The sequence below is a fragment of the Odocoileus virginianus genome, chromosome 9 (assembly GCF_023699985.2).
Source record: "Odocoileus virginianus isolate 20LAN1187 ecotype Illinois chromosome 9, Ovbor_1.2, whole genome shotgun sequence".
Taxonomy (NCBI): Eukaryota; Metazoa; Chordata; class Mammalia; order Artiodactyla; family Cervidae; genus Odocoileus; species Odocoileus virginianus.
Window position 1 is genome coordinate 52,644,564 of NC_069682.1, and position 20,841 is coordinate 52,665,404.

At 49.4% G+C, this 20,841-nt stretch overlaps 1 protein-coding gene across 3 annotated transcripts in view; it reads right to left on the bottom strand.

The window, feature by feature from the left end:
- Positions 1-643: 643 nt before the first annotated feature.
- The window catches only part of PHACTR3 (phosphatase and actin regulator 3), a 208,873-nt gene continuing 188,675 nt past the window's right edge, over positions 644-20,841 (bottom strand). For all 3 annotated transcript variants that reach the window (XM_070472452.1, XM_020905162.2, XM_020905163.2), the window contains exons 9-13: positions 10,314-10,369; positions 6,105-6,166; positions 4,929-5,069; positions 3,365-3,441; positions 644-1,221 (exon numbers count right to left, since the gene is read on the bottom strand). In XM_070472452.1, the coding sequence (XP_070328553.1) occupies positions 1,206-1,221; positions 3,365-3,441; positions 4,929-5,069; positions 6,105-6,166; positions 10,314-10,369 (352 nt within the window). In that variant the 3' untranslated portion in view covers positions 644-1,205. The remainder of the gene's footprint in view (positions 1,222-3,364; positions 3,442-4,928; positions 5,070-6,104; positions 6,167-10,313; positions 10,370-20,841) is intronic.

Below are 20,841 nucleotides of genomic sequence, written 5' to 3' on the forward strand. Positions count from 1 at the left end.
GGAGCAGGTGGGAGAGCTTCCTGCAGAGAAATTAAAACACCTTGCTGAGTGGTGCAGAGCTGGGATCTGGGCACAGGTTCTGCAAGATCCCAACGTCGTGATAGAAGCACTGTGCTCCTGGACTCAGTGGACCAGGAGGGCAGGCTCATCTTTGCAATGATACTTACTCAAAGGCTAAGTAAAAATATATTCCAGGGAACATTTATTCTTATTTAACTTACTTTCCCCTCTTTGTGCCAAGATTACCTTTTACCTTTGTGCTGGGATAAATATCCTCTTAGAGCTCCACTCAATCTAAACCTTTGTCTCTTACAACAGAGTCTTTAATAATGTTTGCAAATACGAAATTAAAAATACTCTTAGAGGTCATCATTTTCCTTTTAGTAGAGTTTTTCAACAAGTTGTTACTTATTTCTAGGTTTATTACTCAAATGCTTTATAAACTTAACTTGAAAAAGGTAATTTGGTTTCCTAAGGCACAAACCACAAATACTAAAAGAATTTACAAAACACACAAAAAGTTTGAATTCTCCTTTCTGTGTTTGGCTTCTGATGGCTCAAAAATAATAAAATTTGACTTGTTCCACAGATCCTTTTTCTAAAAAAATCTCTTACCCCACCCCAAGAAACTGTAACACCCAGGTTAATTTCCTGCAATAAGTAGTCATTTAATTAAAGAACAAAATTAACAGGAATCAAAATGTTGCAGCTGTATTTTTTGTTAGACATTATATAAAAAAAGAAAAAGTATAATACAGTAAATCATTTTGTATAACAGGAACTTAAAGAGTTCTCTAATTGTGATGAGAATAAAAAGGTCTTTTGCACATGGTACTGAAGACACTGCGTACACGCCCCTTGGTTACAGCCTCAGTGTGGTGACCCTGCACACGCACGTCACCATCCTCAGTCACACCGCAGAGCTGCAAGACAAGGCGGGAAGGCAAACAACAGTTTTCTTCGGGTCGAGTCCCTGGGGTTTCTCCTGACCCCAACAGTTGACACTCCTCAGGCCCCAGAGAGTGAAGGGTGTCCTCTGGTCATTCTCTCACAGGTGAGCGTGGCCAGGATTTCACCTGTGTGTGTGGTCCTGCTCCTCTGGCAAACACAGCAGGTAGTCATGAGCTGAACTTCAGGAAAGCTCCCTGATGGATGTTCAGTGTTGGTATCAAAAAGTAAGCACAATTCTTCTCAGAAGAAAATCTCTATGGCCTGTGGAATCTAGAAGTTGTTAAAAAAAAAAAGACAAGGTTATACATTTCTAAGTTTAAATTGCCAAAAACCTTCCACAAATTACTCTGTTGCTATTAAAATCTTTGCAGAAGTCCAACATGTAAAACATGAAGATGGACCTGCCTGGGTTACAGTGGTGTACAGCCTCAGAGGGCACCCACCACTCAGGCCCCATCATAACGCAAAAGGAATCGAATGGTGAATTCTTAAGCCTATCTAAAACTTAGCTTGAAAACTGCAAGGTAGGCCCTTGAAGTTCACAGAAACAGCAGTGCTTTGCTGAATCAGCAGATGTAATGAACTGATTAACAAATGATTGGATATTATAGTAGAGTTATAATTTTGTTATTGTAGAATTGAAAATGTGTTTGTGGTACTGTTTAATGCACTTAAAATTTCATATCACTAAAATCATTGCTCTTTTAAAAGTTGACATTGAATGCTAAAATGTGGTGGTATAAAAATCTTAATATTTCCTGATGTGTAAGTTTTGGGCTCACTCTGAAAATTCTGTCATCTAAAAAAGCTATCAAGGACTAATGAGAGAAAGTACATATCTTTAGTAAATATCTTTTAATATTGTATAGTGAGAAATGTATTAAATATTTTCACATTACCATATATAGAATATGCAGTAATTACATCTTTTTTCTATAACGGGATTGAACATTAAAAATAACTCTGAATATTTTACAAAGAATGTTTATTTCCTAAACACTTTTTAGTGTTCTGAACACTCAAAAGAAAGATGATTTATTCCTACCCCAAAGTGTGCCAGTCATGGAGGAAACCTTAAACATCTTTAAACAAACTACTTGCTTCATTTTTCCTGCTCTTCCAACCTCTTCTTCCTCCCTTGATATATTTAAAGTCATCTATCTCATAGGACAGAATTCTGTTGGCTTGGTTTCTATTCCATAGCCACATTGCACTTTACAGAGTAAATCTTATAAATAACAACCATGGTGGCCACTTTGTGCCAAATTGAAAAGAAAAGGCGTCCACTGTTTTGACTCAAGGCAGTATCTCCATTCAGGATTTCCTTTCTCTGTGTGTCTGGGGCCTGAGCATCTCTAGCCCAAGGGAGAGATGACCAACAGCCAGTGCAGGTGAAGGCGTGTGGCATCAGGCAGTCCTTTGAGGATAAACGTGTGTGTGAGAACCTCATCATGGCTGTTCATGGACAGGAAGAGAAAGTGCTGGGGGAATATGCCACCTGTGAGCACACTGGCATCAGCAGGCCAACCCATGCCACCCCCGTTTATGTGTGTATTCCCCTTGTATGAAAAGTCTTTGATTATGGAAGAATCAGCCATATCCCCATTGGGATATAAGCTCCTTGAACACGGGACCCTCCTTTACTTATAGCTGACTCACAGCATAAGAATGGCACATATTTGCTGACATATTTGCACATATTTGCTGACATATTTGCTGAAGGAACAAAGGCTGTTTGGAAGACCTTCGAGGCAGCGTGAGCTTGTGTTAAAGATGTGAGTATAAACTTAAATAAGGTAGGAAACAAGTGGGATTGGTGTGGAGAGTAATTTCACAGCACTCCTCTACATATAAATTGGGGGGGGCGGGTGCGGGCGGGTTCCGAATATGAGAGAAGGGGAATACAGGCAAATTACCTTCAGTGCTTTGAGACTAATGTCTTTAAATATACATTAACTACTTAAATAAAACAATGTGTAATACTGTTCTACATCCCACCCTTCACCAAAAGTGTTAGCCCCACAGTCCTGTCCAATTCTTTGTGACCCCAAGGACTGTAGCCCACAAGGTTCCTCTGCCTATGGAATTCTCCAAGAAAGAATACTGGAGTGGGTAACCAGCCATTCCCTTCTCCAGGGGATCTTCCCAACCCAGGGACTTGAATCTGGGTCCCAGCATTGCAGATGGGTTCTTTATCATCTGGGCCACCAGGAAAGCCTGCCAAGCCCTATGTGAAACCACAGGAACCAATAGCACTTTCAATTGAGTTGCATTCTGTCTGTTCAAGACAGTTCTCTGCAGACATACTGAATTCTTTTTCACCCTAACATAGTGATTTGTGACATTTTTTTCTCTTAAAAAAAAAAGTACCATATTGCAAGTATCATGAAATTCATACAAATAGAAATCTGACCTTGTCAGATGCTTGCTTGATGCATGTACCTCCATTTCATTACTTTTGTATTCATTCAGTTCTTTACGAATTGCTGCCTGGAATTTAAAAACAGCACATTATTTTTCAGGACTTTAGAAAGTTAGCATGGGAAATGAGTATCATGGTTGTGGATTGATAGCCATTCCTAATACTTGCTGACTTTGTTATTTTGTGATAGAGTAAAAAAAATTTTGTGCTTAGCATTTAGGCTTTTACTTATTTTTACAGCCCTACCAACCTAGTACATAACTGGTGTTCTGGAAGTATTTAGTGAATTTGTTTACTGTGCTGGAGTGGGAATATATCACCCCCCTGCCTTGACCCCGCCCCACCCCCGTCCCATGTCACCAGGATACATAACAGATAGATCAAGCACATGCTCAGGGCACTTGTAAAGTAAGAACCTCAGAATAATGAGTGAGGTTCAGGTTTTGGTGAACTTACTTGGAATTTTGCAACTAGATAATTTAGAAGTTATTCTAACTTCGACATACATTTATATTTTGTGTCATTTGAAACATAATCTTGTTGTTACATGTGGGTGAGATGTGCATCTCAGTCTTCAGGGCTTCTCATCTGGCCCTCCAGCTTCCCAACGCCCATTTTCATCGTGTGCGTCTCTCAGATAAACTCTCAGGCCAGGGTAGACAAACATCAGACACAGCCTCTGGGGCAAGGAAAGGCTGCCAAAGATGCCTGAATTCTCCCTTCATGGCTGGGCTCCTCTGAGCACATCCACCCTGAGCACCTAACTATAGCCTGTCTGCATTGTTCCAAGAGGATGCAGTGCTTACGTGCGTTCATGTATTACCTCACAAACTCACACCAAGCTTATGAAGACAAGGAACCATTAGCAATTTCAGCACACTCAATGGCTGAATGTATTATGTTCCTCTCCTTTAGGGACGCTTTAAAAGTTCTGGAAGTCACTCGAAGTGGGGAGGTAGGAGAGACTCTGTAGACAGAGGCTCCCAGGTCTAAGTCCGGCCAGTCTTTCCCAGTCACCTGTTCAAATGGCACCTCTACAGGGATAATAGCAACACCTCTCTCTCAGGAATATTTTGGAGGATTAAGTACCTGGCAGGTTAGGCTCAGTCCAGGCAGCCGGAGGGCTCTTGCTGGTGGTGGTGGTTTAGTCACTAAGTCAATGTCCAGTTTTTCACTCCATGGACTGTATGTAACCTGCTGGGCTCCTCTGTCCATGGGATTCTCCAGGCAAGAATACTGGAGTGGGTTGCCATTTCCTTCTCCAGGGGTTCTTCCCCACCCAGAGATTGAACCCAGGTCTCCTGCATTGCAGGCAGAGTCTTTACTGACTGAGCTATGAGGGAAGCCCATTTGGTGGTAACCAAAAATGTCCCAGTCATTGCCAAATGTCCCTAAGAGCAAAACCATCCCCTAATTGAAAACACGACCCTAAGCCCAGGTTCTATTTGTGATTCCACATCCGGTCAAGCACAGCCTTATTTCAACAGCTGATAGTGCCCACTGTCTTCTGACACATACACACCCATAAGCCAACGTGCACAAGTCTGCTCAGTACCTTATCTGCTGCCGACAGTCTCGTCCAGGGTTTGTCTGCCCGTCTGTCATAGTCCTGTGCTTTCGCCACCTCCACATAATCACTGAATCGTATCAGAATTTTTCTGTCTCTCAGTTCATCAACTGTGGGTCTCTGATTAAGCTAAAATAAAAGATCACCATAGTTAGGTCTCACATGCCAAACTAGCTTTCTTAGTTTGTTCAAGTACCCTGAACAAACCAGGACCCTTCTATAAATAAATGTAAAGCTCTGAAGCTGAAATATAACCCTAATGCACACACACACACACAAAATCTCTAATGTGAAGGGCTTAAATTATACACTCTTAAAATGACAATCCCTTCTCCTTAACACATCTTGTAATGAGCACTCACACCCCCAGGAAGCTAGCGGTGCCCTGTCCACAGCACAACTCAAGGAAAGCTGGATGAATTATCTAAGGAAAAATTCTACAGCACCAGCTGTTGCTTTTCAACTATCATTAGGTAAGATTTTCAAAAAAAAGCTTCTGATAAAGTTGAAATACTAAATACTACTACTAGCACTCATAACTCAAGCTCAGAAAGGATATTCTATTAACTTCAAGTAGGACAAGATTTTATTATTATTATTACAGAATACAGTAGAGAAAGGGAACACCAGAAGACGAATTAAGAGATGGTCAGGGCTTTAGAAGGAGACCAAACTTTACAGACTTGCTACCTATATCGGCCATAGTATATTTTGACTTAACTATTTGAGTCTCAGACAAAAACTCTTGAAGCTAATGAAATTTTCTGTAGTCAGGAGCTTCTAGACAAATGGAAGGTAACCAAGGAGTGTGAAAGGTAACCTGACACACTGATATCCAGGCATGCTTTGCTTGAGCACTGTGTAAAGAGCTCAAATAAATGAAGAGCATGCCCAGTCAGCATCTGACTTCCTGGAAACAAATGGCAACATCATCAAGGCCACACGGCGGCAGTCATGTACCCCATGGCTGGGTGAGCACATAGTCCACGGGGACATCAGTCACCCCCAGGTTGATGCAAAAAGCACTGCTTTTTGACTGTCCAGTGAGTGAATTCACTGTTGCCCAAGAAATCACAGGTCAGCATCACAGAGTGATGGCCTGCATCACCTATCCCAGTCTTTCCTACCTTAATATTCAGGAAAGAGATGCTTAAATGATCATACCTTTCTTGTCAGCCTTTGCTTGATTTCTCTTCTTTCTTCTTGCTCTGTCTGATCATTCCTTTCTGTGAAAGATTAAAACAAAAGAAGGGAAAAACAAAGAATCAGGTTGAGACTTTCTCCTCTTTAGCAAGGACATGTGCTCAGATCTGGACATTCTGGAGGCTACAGGTGTAACAGGAAGGACACCTGGCAGGTGACACTTTTTTCCATATCATTGCACTTTGCCAATCACTGCTCAGGAAACTATGGTCTCATTGTTCCACAAAAACACTTATAAAGGAAAGTTTTGCCAACATCACAGCCTGGTTCTCCTGGGCCCTTTTCTGTGTTAGAAATAACCACACAGATTGATACTGGGCATTGATTTGCAGGAGAAACAGGAAGCAATTCTCTCCTAATCAAATATCATCTCTGTGTGTATTTACAAGTAGGAACATAGATGGCAAACAAAAATGTTTTAGTAGGATAAGTTATATATATATATATATATATATATATACACATAATATATTCAAGTATATATGAATGAATATTGTTAGAACTGTCACCGCTTTTCCATGTAAAAGGGATTCATACTTTTAGCCAACCAACATAAGGAACATTCGCCTCAGATTCTGGGCAACATATGCCTGCCTGGAATTCATATTTTCTGATTACATTTCAAATCCAAACATACCCAGGAACCCAGATGATTCTCACTGCAGAAGTGAGACACATGACCTGCCTTTTAAAGGACCTGAGTCTCTCACCAAAATTGGTTTTGCCTAGTGAGTGTCACTATTAACATGCAAGCCGTGTTTACACCTACACTTGGAAGCTAAAAATGGAGCAGAATGCTGAGACTTAGTGTAAAACGTAAGCTCCGCCCTGGGATGCCAGATAATGGATGTCCTATTTCTGGCTCTCTCTGTTGCTAAATAAAGCCTCAGGTCCCTGGAGGGGGCCCAGAATTCCATTCCTGGGAAACAGCCCTCATCTGTCAGCACTCCTAGAATCACTGCCAGGTTTGAGGAAGGGAAATTCTGCAACTCCCCGTTAACATAAGCTCACGTTACCTGCCTTTCTTTGAAACATTTTAAACATCTATGCATTTAGGAGATTTGGTATATGGGCATTTAACATACTAGTCATTGAACTTTTCAGTAATTTTCTTTAAAAAGGAAGATTCATCTTTCATTTGGATGTTTTAGAAAAAGAAGACAATCCCTGTTATGTTCCTTGTTCTTAATCTAAGTGAAAAACCAGAAGAAACCACAGTTAGAAGCTTTCATCTGAGAGCTGATAATACAATTAGAAAAAAAAAATGTGAAAATACCACATAGAAGGCCAACCATAAGAGATTTAAATGATGATATGAAACTAATTCTTTAGATTTTAAAAAATGTTGGCCATGCTGTGTGGCACTCATGATCTTAGTTCCTGCCCAGGAATCGAACCTGTGCCCCCTGAAGTGGAAGCACAGAGTCTTAATCACTGGACAGCCAGGGAAGTCCCATAATTCTTCATATTTCTTAAAAACAGGCCATGAACAAATCCTCAGTACACCCTCCATATAAAAACACTGAAATAAGAGCATATCTTTCTGTTTTTTAAATTGTGGACAACATCAGCATCATTACAAGGTATCAGAGCACAGCAGGGGTCTTGGAGGTGCCCGGGGAGTGTGTCCCTGCAGGCCAGGTGCTCTTCGGGGCACCAGCTCCAAGGTCCTTCCTGAGAGCCTAAGCCACAGACTCTCTGAGCTCCCCTGAGCAATGGGTTTATAGATCTCTTATTCTCAGACTCAGAAAGTCCTGTGCTTTATACAAAACAAGGGAGAAATAATCAGAGCCTCCATACCCAGATTTTCTGGAAATAGTGCCAGTAGCTTGGACAGTCACACAAGCACCTTCTGTAAATAATCAGATGCACTATTGCTCCTTAGGCAGTGGTCAGAACATGGATGATGGAGCCAGGCCACCTGCACATGGACCTCTGCTCCTTCCCTCTGCCAACACTCATGTTAAAAAGTCCTATTACCTCCCAAAGTCTGAGCTTCCTTACAAGGAAAGTGGGAACAGCCATGCAAACCTCACAAATGTCTGGTAACAAATCAGCGAGGGAACAGAGGCAAGCCCTGAGTACAATGCCTGGCACAGAGTGGGCCCACCTTGGAATGACCACTTCTAATACGACCATATAAAAGAGGGCCACTGTGTTTTGACACTCTCGTATCCACAAATGCACAAGCTCAGTTCTAAGCGTTCTTCCAACATGATCACAGTCAGCCATGAGGCCCCATTTGAAGGGGAGCAGGTACAATGTAGTGATATTCTAAGCCATTGACTCAAAGCAGAAAATACAGCAAGAGTGCAAGCCAGTGTCAAGGGCTGTGGGGATGACGCTCTAGGCTGGACCATATATAGTCAGTCGATCCTCATCTCCACAGAACCAAACCAAACCAAACGCCCACCTCAAACCAGCAGTGACATTCTCAAGGATGCTGCCCAGGGCACGTGAGAAGCTTCCAACTAGGGACGGACCTGACTGGCTGAGTGGCAAGGAAGAGACTGTCAGGGCCGCAGCAGGGAGCCTGTTTTCCTACCCTGGAGGTGAGTGCCATCAGTCCGGGATCCACCTGCCATCTCTGCTCACCAGGCACAGTTCTGATATTCAGGCTTTCACGTCTAAGTGTCTATGTGCAAAGACTAACACAATTATAAGCACTTGCTGGTGGGAGGACCTGGTCATCCACTAGAGCAGAGAGGAAGTGACCACTGACAGGAGAAATGGTTCCTAAAAGAAAAGCCTCTGCCCACTTTGGGCAGCAAACCAGGCTGAGGGCAGCACTCCTTGGGCCTTGAACTTGCCCCATTTGAGTCTTAGATTACTACCTGAGGGGGCATCTGTGGCTGATGAGCTTTATAAGTCAGTGACTTAATTTTTTAAAATTCAAATATTCGGTAACAGCTTCACATTTGTATGTACCCACCTGACTAAGCAAGCTATCCATGAAAAGATGTTCTTGAAATTCTCAGATACGGCTTAGTTGATGTAATATAGAATAGTAGTCACCATATCAAGTTTAAAAATAACACTTTTTTTTTTTTTTTTTTTTTGCTGCACTGCTCAACATGCAGGATTTTAGCTCCCTGACCAGGGATTGAACCTGTGCCCCCAGCAGGGGAAGCCTAGAGTACTAACCACTAGACCACCAGGGAAGTCCCTAAAACAAAAAATTCATAATCTTAGGGTTTAAATATTTCCAACAGTCCTTAAAAGGGGGAGTCTTCCAGGCAGTTAATAAAGGTGCTGAAGTCAAGAAAGGGGAAAGAGTCAGTTAGGACTCAACATCCAGACCAGAGGTTCTGCCTTCTACTTTTGGACAGAAGGTCAGTCATGGGACTGTCTTAACTTTGTAAAAGGCATTCATGAAATGAAAAACCAAATTCAGAGAATGTCTGCAGTGCTCACTCCTAGAGAGAGAAAAACATTTTAAAAATCCAGGCCCTTAGAAGACAGGCTATAGAAAATTCCTCACAAACTAAGTCTGTTGACCAGATACGACAGAAGTATCTGGGAAACACCTTTGAAAGGGTTCTACCACCCAAATCCTCAACGCCTTTAACGAGATGGAGCAGTGTTCTCTGTACCACAGAGGCTCTTCCTGGATGCTGGTGCTCAGCACATGTTGCAACCACAGCTCTACCTGGGAAAACCCAAAGGATGTGAAGGAGGGAAGGATCTAAAATTGCAGAGTTCTAAGCCACAGGCAACTGCCTAGGCTTTTCTGTTCTTTTGAGCTGGTACTTTACTCCCCCCAGAGGGAACTACAGAGGGCTGAGCCCTTCCCTGGTAGGTTTCAGACTCTGTCCACACCTGCCTGTGATGTCTGTGACCATGAGGAGCCCTAGTCCCAAACTGCCAGGGACATCTGCTTGAAACCCAGCCTGCCAAAGGACATCATTTCTCTTCCATCTAGAGAGCTGACTCATGACATAACCCCGAAGTAGGGACATTTTTAATGATGCCAGGAGAGCTTTTTCCTTTTTAATTTTCAACGGGATGTTGCTGGCTGTTTCAACTTTCCCGGGGGCTTGCTTTCAGAGTTACCAACAGCGGCTCAGGGCGAGGGGAACACAGGAGGGCTCAGCCAGCCTGCAGAGCCAGGTTCCCACAGCAGCCTAGGAGCACACGTGAGGGAAGCCCCAGGGGGCCGCCACTACTCACGTTTCAAGATGTTTCTTCTCTCCAGTTCCTCCACCGCGGGTCTTTGGCTCAGTCGTCTGCGGAAAAACACTAGAATTACATTTTGCACCATGGTGGCTGCCGGCGAATTGCATCCAGGGTCTGTGAGGGTACGGGGTGGCTGGCGCACCCCCTGAAGATCGCCTCCCAAAAAACGGGAGGGGGGAGGAGGAGGGGGAGGAGGTGGAGGGACCTCCGTCGGAGGCAGCCTCTTGCTGGCAAATCGAGTCCGACCCCCGCGCGGGAGGGAGGTGGCCCTCTGTCACCGGGCGGCTAGGGCAGCCCGCGCTCCCGCTCCCGCTCCGGACGAGCAGCTCATCATGTCCAGATCTGCTGCCAGGCCGGCAGGCTGGACGGCTCCCTAGGCGCGGGTCCGAGATCCAGCCAGGAGATGGTCCCCTGTCCGGGGGCGCAGGGAGGGGCGGGCAGCCGCGTCTCCAGCTTCTGTGTCTCAAGCTCCCGGCGACCCGAACACTGGCACTCGCCCGGGTTCTGCTCCAGCCGCTGTCCGGCCTCACCCGACCCTGCCTGCAGGGAGGCGATGGGGAAGCTCCTGCCTCTAGCGGGCGCGGAGCCCAGGCGCGTAGGGAAGAAGCGCATCCAATCCTGGCTGGGAATCTCCTGGGCTGAGCGCGCGCGCCGGCCACGCCCACAGCCGCCCGCCCGCCGCCTGCTCTGCCAGTCCGCTTGGTGAGATAGGAGGACAAATTATCATTTCCTTTTAAATGGCTTCTCATCGAGGGAGTTGGAGGACGTAGCCAAAAAGAAGAAATACATAAATAAATAAAAGGCTTGTCAGGAGAGGGAGGCATAACCAGTCAACATTAATGCCAAGCTCCAATTATTTCTGTAACTCCAATAATGTTATCCCTGGGGCAGAGCCAGAAACGTCCCCACTTCCGGATCCTTCTGCCACTGCAGGGAGGTGACAGGCGGAGCCTCTGAATGCCCACAATGCGGGGCCATAATCCTATTTATAACCCCTGTCCCAGCAAAAAAGCCCAGGCCCCCGGGGGCTCAGCTGCTCCTCCTTCCACACTCAAGGCGACACTGTGCTATCGGCTCCTAGGCGGGCTTTGTGTGTCTGCTGGCTGGTGGGTGGTTGCTTAACATCTTGTCTGCATGTCTGCTGAGACTTGAGCGTGCCCTCAGACAACTCCTGGCTGGCACCCAGGGGCCAGGGCCTCCCTCTCCCTGGCAAGCAGCAGGCACCAAACCAAGCTGTTTGGGTGGGGCTCCCTCAGCCTGGTCAACCCGCGCCCCTCATGCTATTTATTCATTCACTAAGTGACGTGTGGGGCGGGGGTACCTGCTCTGCAGCAGGCATTCTCCCAAGCCCCAGGACACAGTGGTCCTGCCCTTGGAAAACAAGTCTAAAGAGGAAGGCAGACAAACAGCAAGTGAGCAATCATCCCAGCGAGTGGGCAATGCCATGGAGAAGAGAAAACAGGGGTGGGGACGTGATGGATGAGGGAGGGGCAGGGGCAGGGGCAGGGGAGGTCCATTTCCTAAGAGACAGCAGAAAAGAAGGAACCAGCCTTGAGAAGCTCACATTTCTAGACAGTGTCTCCTAACTGTTCAGGTGCTGGGCTTGGAGACAGCCGTGGGGGCAGTGATCAAGGAGGACTTCCTGGAAGAGGAACTTTTGGCAGTGTTGAGGAGAATCCGCACGAGGTGCAGAGCCTATTCCTTAGGGGCTGCCAGCTGACCAGCTACGATGTCTGCAGGGACAGCTGAGGATGGCTGAGGCATCTCCTCAAGCCTGAAAAGTACCCCAAAACTCTACTCACTTTGCCCCCATGGAGGGATTTTTCTTGCTGGAGCCCTGTTCTCTCTTCTAAAATGAGGACTAATAATAGATCTTCACAAAGATGAGAGAACTGAATGAGAAAATGCACAAATACACCTGTTATATCAAGCTTGCTTGGGACAGAGATTTCTCAAGAAATGTCTGGAGAGAACCCAACCTATGGGTTGTCAGCTGATCATGGACTGAGTTACCAGAGAGACATTTCATCCAATTTGCACGTCTCAGAAAGGTGTGGATATCTCACCACCATAATCTCCGCTGCTAGCTCTAAGGGTGAAGGCAGGCCTGCCAGGGTAAGGGCCACAGCAGGCCCCCAAAGAACCCCCGAATGGCCCAGAAGGGGCAGTCCACCAGCTGTGAACAACATGCAGCCTGCTGGGTTATCATCAACCTGCCCCTGTACCCAGAGGGAGCCCAAGAGCCCACAGCTGGATTGCAGCCAGAGCCGCTCTTTGGGGGACCCCAATCACAGGGAAGGGTGGTACTGCAGGTCGAGGGTCCCCATTTGGACTCACACCTGCCTGTACCTGACACCTCTGCTCAGGACCCTGAGAACTAACTTGGGTTCACCAGGCCTCTTGTGTCAGAGGTTTAGTGAGCGCAGAGGACACACCCAGTCCTGGGATACAGCTGGAAGAAGTTAGACCCAGCCCTGCCCTCGGGGAACACAGGCTCTAGAGGGGACAGACATTCAGTCCGTTATCACACAAGTCAGTCAGTCAGTTCTGTTGCTGACTCTGCAACCACCAGGCTTCCCTGTCCACCACAAACTCCCAGAGCTTGTTCAAACTCAGGTCCATCAAGTCGGTGATGCCATCCAACCATCTCATCCTCTGTTGTCCCCTTCTCCTGCCTTCAATGTTTCCCAGCATCAGGGTCCTTTCTAATGAGTCAGGTCTTTGCATCAAGTGGCCAAAGTATTGGAGCTTCAGCATCAGTCTGAAGTTATCACACAAACCACCTAGCATTTCCATAGTGACCAGCACTAGGAGGAGGAACCTACAGCATCATGACAGCCCAGGGGTAGGTGGGCCAACCTGGACACACGCGAGGTCTGGGAAGCTGATGTTGAGTCAAGATCAGAAGGGTAAATGGGGATTGCTGAGCCTGGAGAAAGTGGAGGAGCACACGTCCTGAGAAGAGAAGGTCTCCTAAGTGTCACTGGACTGGGTGAAGGTGTGTGCGCACCTACGGGGCAGGGGTCAGGACCCACCCAGCCTGCAGTCTGGATCTCTGGAGCCCCGAATGTGCCGAAGGGTGTGAAGCAGGCAGTGCGGGGTAGAGAGGATCTGTCTTTGGAAGCACCTCCGGACTCTCCTGGACTGCAGTCCAAGGAAGGACAGGGCAGAACCTGCCCACAGGAGACATGGAGCTGCCAGGGGTGGGATCAGGGAGAAGAATCCCCATCAGACAGGAACCTCTGGGAGCCAGGCCCACAAATGGTCACAGGCCAGTGAAGTGTTCCAGACAAGGGGGAAATATTGGCTCCAGAGTAAGAACACTGCAAACTCCAAATTACATCATACACATTGGACTAAATACATATTAAACACAATATTCCATTCATTTACTACCTGAGACTCGGCTCCACTCTCCATGTGGGGATGAGGCTTCCCAAAGCAGGAGTGACTACGACCTTAATGTCAAGGACAGACAACGCGATTATGCCCATTTTACAGATGAGATCGGCGGGGCTCAGAGAAACAAACTTGTAAGCAGGTGTTATTCCTCGTGCAGACCCCAGAGCTTAGCACCGACAAACATGCGTGGCCTGAACAAAGCAGCAAACCATGGGCGCCGGTTCCCCTCCCTCCGTGTGAAACGTTCTTGGTGTGGCCCTGGAGGGGTGCTGCTAAAACATCCTTGGAGCCTTAGTAGCAGAGGGTTCTCCGGGACAGCGAAGACATAGCCCCAGGCTGGCTGTGCTTTGGGGGAGAGGGGGCGGGGCCCCAGGAGGGGAGGGGCGGAGCCTCGGGAGGGCAGGGGAGGAGCCTCGGGAGGGGTGGGCAGGGTCAGCACTCTGAGGGATTCCCCAGCTCTGCCCACGCTGTCTGCTCCCTCCTGATTCAGAAGCTGTTGCTGTGGGTGATGAGCAGGTGCCGCCTGGAACTGGGGAAGCCACAGTCTATTTCTGACTCTCCCCTCTGAGAAAGCACAAGCGTGGCAGCCAGTTACAGCACTGCGTGGGCGTGGGAGCGACAGGAGAAAGAGAGGCACCTGCCCATCCGCCCGCCCCATCCCTGGGTGGTCCCCACCTGTGCACACAGGAGAGGGAGCTCCCCCCGCCTCCAGGGGGCTGTGGGCAAGATGGCAAGGTGGCAGAGCCTCCACATGGAGTGGGCAGGCTGGCCTGTGCATGAGGTTGGCTGCCCTGGAGGGTCACCCAGACACAGCGGACTTCTCCTGCAAGAAATAAGCCTTTTCTAGGTAAAGCCCCCAAGATCTGGGGGTTTCCACTGCAGCACAGCTGCACCTAACCTAGTACACGTGTGCACAGCTGGCCATGACTCTGGCCCTGTCTCCCAGGACACTGTGCAACCAAGGCCAGAGCCGCCTCCCCCTTGCTGCCCGCAGCCAGGTCCAGCCTGGAGCCCTCCCCAGCACAGGATCAGGGCTCCGGAGCCTCAGAAGTCATATGCAAGCTCCCCACTCCCTGAGCCCACCTGAGGTGAGGGAGGACAGCCTGGTCACCACCCCCAGCAGATGACCATAGTCCAAATCTAGCCAGCAGCCTCATCGCTGCCCCCATGGTACTTTTTAGAATGTGAATATGAAGCAAATGTTAATCAAATCAGAGTTTTTACTCTTAAAAACATCAGCTTCCCTTGAAGACATGGGAGAGCTGGCTCCTCAGATCCATCAGCACCCCTACCCACCCCCAGCTCCGCAGAGCAGCAGCCAGGCTGAGGGGGCCCTTGGTTCCTCGCCATCCCCACGGCCCACACCTCCCAGTGGCCTCACTTCCCCGTGGACACTCCACCTGCCTCACCCATGGGACCAGGCTCCTGAGTGAGTGGAGCCCCAGGAATCCCCTCCTTGTCCTGAGACCCCGTGACCCCCATCTGCCTCCCATACACACTGGAGGGGAGTGGCTGCATTCTCGGGAGCACCAGGCGTGGCGGGAAGGCGACCTGAGGACAGCAAGTCCAAACCTCAGCTCTGAGCCCAGTGGTGGACAAGTGGCCCTGGCTGGCCACCCAAGGAGCATCCGGCAGCTGGTGTGTCCCTCAGGGAGGCTCAGCGCACAGTCAGACTCCTTCCAGGCACACTCCTCTCCATCAGTTGGCTCACACAGTCTACAGGCACAGGCCAGTTCCTCTCTCTGAGCCCGTTTCCTCTCCTAAAATGGACTGACAATAGACACCCGTTGGGGTTGCTGTGCGGTAAGAGAAATGGCCCAAAAAAGCACCAACCAGGTGCCTGGCACTCCAGGCCTGTCTATGTCAGTGGCCATGTCCGAACTGTCCTTTGCACACCCCTCCTTGAGAGTCCCTTGGACAGCAAGGAGATCAAACCAGTCCATTCCATCCTAAAGGAAATCAACCCTGAATATTCATTGGAAGGACTGATGCTGAAGCTCCAATACTTTGGCCACCTGATGCAAAGAGCTGACTCATTGGAAAAGACCCTGATGCTGGGAAAGATTGAGGGTGAGAGGAGAAGGGGGCAACAGAGGATGAAGATGGTTGGATGGCATCAATGGATGTGAGTTTGAGCAAACTCCGGGAGATGGTGAAGGACAGGGAAGCCTGGCATGCTGAAGTCCATGGGGTTGCAAAGAGTCAGACATGACCGAGTGACTGAACAACATCATCATCAGACAGGAACTGAGCTGCAATCTCCCTAAGCAAGGCAGAACGCCTTCCTGGAGAGGAAAGCCTTAGTGGCAGACAGACAGCTCTCCGCCCCCAGGGATGCCGGCTATTTTGGGAGCTCCTCCCTGGGAATACCATCCTGCTCCACCACCAGCCTTGAGTCACCAAGGAGGATCTTGGTGTCCCTGCTGGGGACAGGGTTCCCCAGCAGAGGGGAGTAGGGGAGGAGGGGGTGTCTCCCTCCATCATCACCATGACTCCTGAGCCAGACGTGTGGCTCAAGAGCTGTGATCGAGAAGACAGCTCCTCTGCTCCCACAGATGCTGTCCGGGCGACGGGACCACCAGGGACACGTGGATGGGCTGGGGAGCAAGAATCAGGGAGGGGAGCCCTCTCCCGGAGGTAACATGAAGACGAGGCCACGGACAGACCAGAGCCAGGCTGCAGGCTCTGAGGGGTGCAGCTCATCCACGCTGAGAACAATAGACTCCCAGACCTTAGCCCCCTCTGTCCTTGCAATTACCTTGTGAGAATGAATTATCAGCCCACTGAGGGTTTATCCAGCGAGGTGCTGGCTGCTGGCCCCCCATCACGGCATCTCACAACCCAGGAACCCTAACCCCACCTCCTCACATGTCCCCATTGTCCAGCATCCGTAACTCAGAGGCTGGTGCCCACTGTCAGTCATACAGTCACCCCAGACCCCAGGGCCACCCTCTGCTCCTCTGGCTCCACATTCCCATTCCCCAAGGATCTCCAAGTCCACTGGGTTCTAGAGCTGATACCTCATATGTCCATCTGTCTCTCCATCCCCAGGCCACCAGCCTCTGCCAGCCTCCAGCTTCCTTGATGCCCCATGGCAGCAGGCTGGTCATGCTTCTGAAACATGACCCCCCACTCCCACCATGACTTCAAACCTGGGGTCCCCACCAAACTCAAGACAAGCCCCACAAGGTCAGCAAGTCTGCGGGGTCCCCTCCCCAGATTCTGTGCACCATGACGCTCACACTGAACTGCCCACACTGCCTCCCTCAGGCACAGCCATCCTGCTCCTAACTCAGGTCCACAAGCTCAGATGCTACACCCTCTTTACAACAAGAATTCGGTCTCATTTCCCTTACTCCAGTCCACCAACATGCATACTTTTTAAAAATTGATGTGACACCCGGCTGTAACATGCAGGAGGAAGAAGGGAAGTTTTAATCCAATAACATCTGTTCAACACATAAGTGTTCAACAGGAGCACATCAGGTGATGTGGTGAAGGCGGCTACACAAAACAGTTGCCATGACAACAATATCAACTACAAACACAGAGAGACTGGGGTCCGTGCTGGTCACTCACACACCCACAGAGATGCCACCATGGGGGAGCTATTCCTGAAATGAGTGATTCTTGGTAAAGTTCTGAATGAAACAAGATGTGTCAATTTCCACCAATTTCCAAGACACTTATGTTCAGGGAAACTCAGCGACAAAGCTCTGCCAAACCCCTCTGTGCGTGCATGTCCACTGCACACCTGGGTTGCAGGCTCAAGTCATACTAATAGCTCTGGACTCTCCTGTTTGAGTGTCCAAGGGAAACCATTTGTGTCCTGTTTTTGATGGCTCTGTTTGAGCGTCCAAGGGGGTGGGGGCAAGTCTCCCCAGCTGGGGCCTGGCTCATTCCAGTGACAGCCCACAAAGTCTCCCCAGATGAGTCAGGGGCACCACTGACTTAAACCTTGTGCTCCCAGGCAGATCCCTGTCCCTGTCCTCCTCCAGGAAGATCCCAGGCTAGAGAAGGAGGCGCATCCTTCACTCCAACCCTTGGCCTTGGGGTGTGCTGAGTGGGTGAACTCTGGTGATGAGGATTTGGTCTTTACCAAGGTTGCACCTGGGCTTCCCAGGTGGCGCTAGTGGTAAAGAACCCACCTGCTAATGCAGGAGATATAAGAGACACAGTTTTGATCCCTGGGTTGGGAAGATCCAAGGAAATGGCAACCTACTCCGGTATTCTTGCCTGGGAAATTCCATGGACAGAGGAGCCTGGTGGGCTACAGTTCATGGGGTCACAAAGAGTCAGACATGCCTGAGGCAACTTAGAACAGCACAAGGTTACAAATGCAGGTATTTACCCTTTGCCCAATAGTTCAGGGTTAAGAGGATGTTCTCTGGAGAGCTCATATGGACACGGTGTGTGAGAGCTAGATTCAGGGCAGAGCTCTGGCATCCACTCAGAGCCTGGGTGGAGATGCCGTGGTCAGCTGGCAGTACGGCTCCAGGCACGCGTGAAAAAGCACTAGCATGTCTAGACTGGTCCTCCCTGGAAGCCCACCTGGCTGGTTTCTGGAGCATACATCAATTCAGAAGATGCAAGATCATGCCACGATTAAGCAGTGGAGCTCTAAATCCAGTCATGGCATGAACTCAAACACCGCCACCCTGTCGGTTCACAACCTTCTCTGACCATCAGTCGGTGGAGGTCACCTGGCGAGGCCCCGTCCCCAGTTCTCCACTCACTCACTCATCTAGGTGCCATGGTGGAGGCGTTTTGTAGGTCAACATCCGCAAGCAGGTGATAGCCCTAGCTGGCCTAGGTGGGCCTGGTCCAGCCGGTGGAAGGACCTGCAGAGCAGGGCGGGGGCTCCCTGGTGAAGAGGGAATTCTGCCTGTGGATGCCAGCTGCGGTCCAGGCACAGGAGTTCCGGCCCTTCCTGACTGCCTGCCCCATGGGTGGGCCAGACCTGTGCCGCCAGCCCCACAACCACTGCCACCAACACCTTGCCAGAAATCCCTCAATACACACCCCGCCGGGGGCTTCCCATGTGGCTCCACTGGGAAAGAATCTGCCTGCCAAGCAGGAGATGTGGGCTCAATCCCTGGGTCGGGAACATCCCCTGGAGAAAGAAATGGCAACCTACTCCAGTATTCTTGCCTGGGAAATCCCAAGGACAGAGGAGACTGGTGGGCTATAGTCCATGAAGTCGCAGAGTCAGACATGATTGAGCAAATAAACACCACCACCTCCCCTGAGAGCTGGGTCTCTATGTCACAGGCACAGCCTCCTTCTCCATAAACAAAGACGACAATACCGTGGGAAAAGCTCTCTCGAGTTCCCCCCGCTGACCTAGCCTGGATTAGCCAACACTCCCAGTCCTTCTGGAAAAGGAGACCCCACTGAGCACATGTAGCCGACATCCCGTGTTCCCAAACCTATGCGAACCAGGTGAACATGTATCTGTAATTAGGTGATTTAATCAGAATTTATGCACATTGATTTAAATGATTCAATATGGATGGAAAAAGAAAACATTCTTTCTAGGAGAACTGAGTTGGCTGCCTTGGAGTCGGTATAGGAGAGATGCTGAAACACGGCCTATGCAGGCATGTGTGGGAGAGGAAGCTGTAAGTGGTGGGGCTTCCACCTCAGGAAGGACTCGGCTTCCATGAGTCTAATTCTCACTCCTAGACAATGCATCACACAAGAGAGAACACTAATTGTAGAGCCTTCTGCAATGAGAAGTCTTTGATTCCACCTCAAAAGACAGCGGAATAAATGCACATCTGAATGCCTTAGGATGAACACATCACATTGATCACTCCTTACTTGAGCCACCTTTGGGGGTTTATCACCAGTGCTGTGTACAGAGGAGTGGGCTCTGCTCCGCTCCCTACTGGGTCTGTGGTCTCTTCCCAGCGATGCTCGGCCCCCGTGTGGGGATGGTGTCCACTGGGCACAGGGCAGGGGGTGAGACTCGCCTCCGGGTGGTTCCGAACAGCCCCTGGACACTGGCAGCCTCTGATGGGGTGGGAGTGAGACGCGCTATTTAAGATCTATCAGGGGTGTTGGTCCCTTATTCAGATTTGGGAAATTAAAGTAATACACGAAGCTTCCCACTGCTGCCTCTGGCATGAGGATCACTTGATCTCTGGTCCACACATTTATGGAGCACCTGCTGGGAACCAGGTCCTGCCTCTCACCCATCCTCCAATACTGCATTTCCTGCCCTTCCCCCATCTTCCCTTCCCTTCCCTCTCACCTTCCTGGGGCAGCTCTCCTGGGTGGTGGGTGGTTGAAGCCCGCCCCCCTGCATCCCTCTCTTCGTCTCCCCAACTGGGGTATCCTGAACATCCTGCTACTTCCCCAGGGACCTGAACCCCAGGCTCCTCCTTGGCCAAGATCTCAACCATCTGCTGGGGCCATCTCTTGGTTCCTACCCCAACTCAGCGGGTCCGGGAGTGGAAATCAGGTTAGTACAGTGCCCCAGGCCCAGGGCGGAGGCTCAGCAAGACTGCAGTGAACAAGCAAATATCAGGTGAGGAAACAGCAGGGCAGAGAGACACACAAATTCAACAAAACTGCCCTTGGTTTAAAAAAGCAAAGGGCATCACCCCACACACCAAATAGTCTCAACAGGAGACAGAACTGCACAAGGCTAAGAAGCCTTGACCTCACCAGCCCGGGGAGAGAGGAGGTTAGGATCTACCGGGGGTGAGTGGGAGGGCACACGGGACCTCCACAGCGCCCTGGGCACCTCACAAGCCACGTCCTCTGTCCCCCCACGTGCTGTAGGGACCACACTCTCTCTCGCCTGACCTCCCTCCCCATCCCATGTCCTGAGGACGGCTCCGCATCTCTTATTCCCTCCTCCATCTTGAGAGTCCCGTGCCAAGGGGGGTACACCCAGGCTGCCCAGAAGTATCTCTCCTTGAGCTTCATTGTCATTTAGGGGTTACCACTGAGGTTTCCCCGTGGCTCAGATGGTAAAGAATCTGCCTGCAGTGCAGGAGACCTGGGTTCGATCCCTGGGTCGGGAAGATTCCCTGGAGAAGGGATTGGCAACCCGCTGCAATCTTGCCTGAAGAATCCCTGGCAGGCTACAGTCCATAGGGTCAGAGAGTCG